General features: G+C 46.7%; 3 protein-coding genes across 3 annotated transcripts; 2 read left to right on the forward strand and 1 right to left on the reverse strand.

Moving 5' to 3' along the window:
* The first annotated feature begins 287 nt into the window (after positions 1-287).
* Positions 288-1,121, forward strand: LOC118510179 (NADH dehydrogenase [ubiquinone] 1 beta subcomplex subunit 5, mitochondrial). The gene is made up of 2 exons (XM_036051700.1): positions 288-434; positions 578-1,121. Exons 1-2 carry the CDS (start codon positions 338-340, stop codon positions 1,048-1,050), a joined length of 570 nt encoding a protein of 189 aa, XP_035907593.1. The 5' UTR covers positions 288-337; the 3' UTR covers positions 1,051-1,121.
* LOC118510180 (autophagy protein 12-like) lies at positions 1,102-2,157 on the reverse strand. The gene is made up of 3 exons (XM_036051701.1): positions 1,649-2,157; positions 1,436-1,572; positions 1,102-1,368 (listed from the first exon to the last, which is right to left on the reverse strand). Exons 1-3 carry the CDS (start codon positions 1,764-1,766, stop codon positions 1,246-1,248), a joined length of 378 nt encoding a protein of 125 aa, XP_035907594.1. The 5' UTR covers positions 1,767-2,157; the 3' UTR covers positions 1,102-1,245.
* Positions 1,873-4,642, forward strand: LOC118510170 (protein KRI1 homolog). The gene is made up of 2 exons (XM_036051685.1): positions 1,873-2,142; positions 2,214-4,642. Exons 1-2 carry the CDS (start codon positions 2,013-2,015, stop codon positions 4,574-4,576), a joined length of 2,493 nt encoding a protein of 830 aa, XP_035907578.1. The 5' UTR covers positions 1,873-2,012; the 3' UTR covers positions 4,577-4,642.
* Positions 4,643-4,779: the final 137 nt, after the last annotated feature.

A 4,779-nucleotide genomic window follows, 5' to 3' on the forward strand; every position in this document is an offset into this window, starting at 1 on the left:
GAAAACTACTGGATCCGTAGATGGCCGACAACTGTCATGTTTTAATTTAACATGGCATCCAAGCAAAATTTCGAACTAACCTGCTATTTAGATGTGTTCTAGATTTGATTTTTGTTATCTGAAAATAATAATGCATTTCGATTATTTTAAAATTTCATGTTGCGTTAAGTTGAAACAATATTTCATTGATATGTCTCGCAAGAGGCAATAACATTTGAAAACTGAACATAAAATATATATTTTTGCTTGGCTACGGATACGTCAACGTGATACTACCTCATCTATAGCTACCCTGGTCAGCTGTCAAACTCGCCCAGTCGAAAACATACCAAACAAGATGGCAATTTTCAGCTCCTTGGCTCGTTCCGGGCAATTTTCGGGCCGTTTGGGAGCCCTTTTGAACAATCCGGCGCTGCTGCAGGCAGGAAAACATGGTAAGCAAGCTCTTGTTACAGCAGTGATTGGTGGCAATGAAATTCTTGGTCGGTAAATCCCTCTAAAATATTGTTCCATCTGCCCCATCTGGTGTTATGCAACTTCAAAACAAATGATTGTGATTCCCGCACGTTTGTTGTAGCCCTCACCGGTACGCGCCAGATGTCCGGTGGCCATGGACCGAAGAACTTTACCATCACGCCATCCCGCTTCCAGTGGCACAAGTTCAAGGATCTGTTCCACTACTACGTTATGATCGGGCTGATCCCGGTCGGTGCGGTCGTGTTCTACGCGAACGTTTTCATTGGTCCAGCAACGCTCACGGAAACGCCGGCCGACTACACACCCAAGCACTGGGAGTACCATCGGCATCCGATTACGCGCTTTATCGCGCGGTACATTCTGCCCAACCCGCAGCAAGAGTACGAAAAGATGCTGCACCACATTTACGAAGAGAACGAAAAGGCACAGATCCGTGCGCTCGAGAAGGAAGTCCGTGCGAAGATGGCCGAGCGTAACGATTATCAGTCGTATTATTACCGCCCGGCTATCGGAAAGTATCATCGGGTGGCGAAGGAAGCTGCTGAAAAGCTGGAATCGCTGCGCGGTGATTAAGATGCGAGACGACCCCTAACGATGTAGAATATGTTGTCTAAATAGACGTAATGGTGCTGCAGCGAAGCGAATTATGGTGTACTTTTATTCCCGTTCAGTATAAGCTTACAAGAAATGAATTATGAACTAAGCTTTTGGTAGGTAATATGACGGAATGAAGCCGAAATCGAAGTTGTGCCAGGAAGGCGTTCTCCCCTAACCCCAGGCTTGGGTTTTGGCGTAGTGAAGAATCAGTTTGCCGTTGGTTCCGTAGCATTCGTACAAGTTTTTGATGATCTGATCCGGCGACGGTGCAAACGTTTGGTTGATGTAGAGAAACTGTGGAGAAGGAAGAACAATGGAATTGGACAGGTTTTTACCGAATCGGAGAATTCTTCCTACGTACCAATCGTTCCTCCGGATCCAACTTAAGATATTTGTGTATAAACTTAACAATCGCACTGATGGGCTTCTCCTGATCGACTGACCATTTCTTCTGCTTCAAAATTGGAGCACTACCGGTGGCATGAAGTACAATATCAACTGAAACGGAATAGAACGAAAGCTATCTTTAGTACACCCACTTGAAACTCAATCCGCGATATCGCTCCATACACACTTTTCTTTGCTTCCTGTTTTTCAACCTTCTGGTTCGCCAGGGAAAGGTTTTCCACGTTTGCTGCCAAATCCTTATCGTTACTGTTATCGATACCGGTCGCTTCCGATTCATCTGCCATTGTCGCTGGTAGTTTGTTCAGCCGGGAGTTGTTTCAGCAAAACGTTTTCAAGTTTGTGCAAAAATCACGAATGTCGGCCTTTGTTTACATTTACCTTTTGCAATGATCATGCGTCTGGCAACACTGGTCTGGGTAGTTTGACACTAATGACAGCGTGGAAGTCATAACAAAGGTGTAAATAACACACGTTGGTCGCGCACGTTGTTCGCTTCGCGTGTTGCGTTCGTTCCAAAGTTTTCAGCTAAAATGGGTGATAAAATTAAACTGTTTGATGAATCCGACCATGAATCGGAGCCGGATGACGGTGAATTCCGAACGAATACAAGCTACGCTAAGCATTACGATGAGTTTCGTAAGAAGGAGATACTCGGTCAGCGTAAGTGCTCGCGATGATTCTCTCCACGAACAGTATCACCAAATGTATCCCGGTTGTTGCTTTTGTTCTAGTGAAAAACTTAAAGGAAGAACTCGGTTCATCCGATTCCAGCGATGACGAAACGACCGACGACGAGATAGTTGATCCAGATTTCGATAAAGAGTTTTTTCGGACGCTTGCCTTTTTGAAGCGAAAGGATAAGGACAAGTACACCGAACAGCAGTCGTTCTTCGAAAATGTGAAGCCTATCGAGGAAGTGGCCCTAACCAAGCGGCACCACAAGGAGAAACCAATGACTCTGAAGGATTACGAACGGAAAGTGATGCTCGAAAGGGGTGGCGTGTTTGAGGATGACGATGAAGACAACCAGACAGGAGTACGGTCCGCTTCCCCAACGATGGTGGAGGAAGAGAAAAAGATTAAGGATGAAATTAAGCAAGCCCTAAGCAAAATAGGCGACGGGGAAAGTGATGAGGAGGAGGTGCTGCAAAGTAAGGGCGGTGGTTTGCTGCAACACCGTGTGAAAAGTGCCGCCGAAAGCGAAAAAGAGCAATCGGACTACATCCAATGGTTGGCGGACAAAAAGGCTAAAGAGCCACCGAGCGAAGAGGTGAAGGTGCTGGAGCCGCTAAAGCACTTTTGGAGCAATGAAAAACTCTCGAAAGAGGACGCCTTTCTCAAGGATTACATTCTCAACAAACGGTTCGTTCAGAGCAGTGGGGAGGTGCCGACTTACGACGAGATCGTGGCCACTTCGGAGGATGAGGAGGAGCTGGAAAAGCAGGAAGATTATGAGCGAAAGTATAATTTCCGCTTTGAAGAGCCCGATGCCGACTTTATCAAACAGTATCCTCGTACGGTGGAGGATTCCGTGCGCGTGGAGCGCAACAAGCGCAAGGAACAACGGCAATTGCTGAAGGAGCGAAAAGAGAAGCTCAAAGAACAGCAAAAGCGGGAGCTGGAGGAGCTGAAGGCGATAAAGTTGAGGGAGATTCGTGAGAAAATCGAACGTTTGAAGAAAATAGCGGCCACGGAAAATTTGGCCATGAACGAGGAAGATTTGGAGTCGGACTTTGATCCGGATGAGCACGATCGACGCATGAAGGCAATGTTTAACGATGAATACTACGGGGTAGACGAAGGAGATCAGAAGCCCGAATTTCCCGAACTGGATCAGGAGCTCGGTGTGGAAAATTACGACGTCGATCGTTTGGATGATGAAAATGTGGGAGACGACTATGGTCCGCATTGTGAGGATGACGATTTCGTAATGGATTGTGACTACGAAGAGAAAATGAACGCGGCCAAACAGGCGAAAGAAGCGCATCAGCAGGAACTGTTGGAAGCGACGGGAAAGGGCAAAAAAAAGGGCCGCCGTCAGTCAAAGTTCCGCGAGGTGCTTAAGGCCGAGAAACCGTTGTTCGACCCAGAAGATGAGAAGACGTACGGCGAGTACATCGACGAGTACTACAAGCTGGATTACGAGGACATGATCGGCGATATACCGTGCCGCTTTCGGTACGTCGAAACGGTACCGAACGATTTCGGTTTGTCCGTGGAGGAGATACTGGCGGCAAACACGCGCGATCTGAACAAGTGGGCAAGTGTGAAGAAAGCGGTCCAGCTGCGCCCTAAGCACGTGGAGCTGAACGAGATCGAAATGTACCGTCGCCGTGCTGCGAATGAGAAGATGAAGCGCAAACTCCTGCCTAGCCTGTATGCAGAGGACGAGGAAGAACAGTTGGATGCAGAAATACAGGAGAGCAAGAAAAAGGTTGAAGCTGTTGTGCCAAAGGTGGAGAAGAATGGGGTGGAGATAAAAATCAAACAGGAGAAGGACACAGATAGCGTGCCTGTGAAGAAGAAGAAAATTAAACAAGAAAAATTGTCCAACAGTGAGAACGACAAAAGAAGAAGCGCTAAAGTGGGATCAGTTCCTGCTGCTAAAGATGCAGAATTGAGCATTAAAACTGAAAGCAAGGAAGGAGAAAGTTCAGTTACCAAGAAAAAGAAGAAGAAAAAGAAACAGGGAACTGTGGAGGCACAACAAGCAAGCACTACTGCCAACTGGCAAGTAAGCGATATAAACACAAAATCCGAGAAACCAGTAGAAAAGTCCAACAACTTCACGAAAGCACAGCATAATCCCAAACATCAGCAGAAGAGAAAATGGGAAAGGACGGGAGATGAAACCAAAACGAACGGACACTGGAATGGTTCGAAGAAGCCACGGTTTGAGCATGGTGGCACTAATGGTAGTAGCAAATGGCGCGGGAATGACGGTGGTGGACGAAAGAAGGAGGAAAATGCTGCCGATCAGCGGTTGCGAGCGTTCGGTTTGAATCCCAACAAGTTCCGCAATAAGCAAACGTTCAATCGCAGCCATCCTCAGCAAAATGGGAAAAAAGTGAATACAATTACAAAGTTTGAGTAAAGTAAAGTTCCTTCGAGCAACGATTGTAATAAAACGAGCTGATTGTATACGCTGTAACTCAAAATATCGAACCATGTGTTTATCCTTTTGCAGTACAGGTCGTTTACATCCGCGGGTTGAGCAGTCTTCTGGTGTGTTGCTCTAGCAACCTTCCAAGAGCACGCCGTCTCAATCGCTCAACCAGCAGCTGTAACCGCTTGCTA

The sequence above is a fragment of the Anopheles stephensi genome, chromosome 3 (assembly GCF_013141755.1).
Source record: "Anopheles stephensi strain Indian chromosome 3, UCI_ANSTEP_V1.0, whole genome shotgun sequence".
Classification (NCBI taxonomy): Eukaryota; Metazoa; Arthropoda; class Insecta; order Diptera; family Culicidae; genus Anopheles; species Anopheles stephensi.

Excerpts from the sequence above, each read along its gene's own strand:
- LOC118510180 (XM_036051701.1), bottom strand. The coding sequence starts at position 1,766 with ATGGCAGATGAATCGGAAGCGACCGGTATCGATAACAGTAACGATAAG. Across the intron at positions 1,573-1,648 it reads AAAACAGGAAGCAAAGAAAA|TTGATATTGTACTTCATGCC; the intron begins GTGTGTATGGAG and ends ATTCCGTTTCAG. Across the intron at positions 1,369-1,435 it reads TGGATCCGGAGGAACGATTG|TTTCTCTACATCAACCAAAC; the intron begins GTACGTAGGAAG and ends CCTTCTCCACAG.
- LOC118510179 (XM_036051700.1), top strand. The coding sequence starts at position 338 with ATGGCAATTTTCAGCTCCTTGGCTCGTTCCGGGCAATTTTCGGGCCGT. Across the intron at positions 435-577 it reads GCTGCAGGCAGGAAAACATG|CCCTCACCGGTACGCGCCAG; the intron begins GTAAGCAAGCTC and ends CGTTTGTTGTAG.
- LOC118510170 (XM_036051685.1), top strand. The coding sequence starts at position 2,013 with ATGGGTGATAAAATTAAACTGTTTGATGAATCCGACCATGAATCGGAG. Across the intron at positions 2,143-2,213 it reads GAAGGAGATACTCGGTCAGC|TGAAAAACTTAAAGGAAGAA; the intron begins GTAAGTGCTCGC and ends CTTTTGTTCTAG.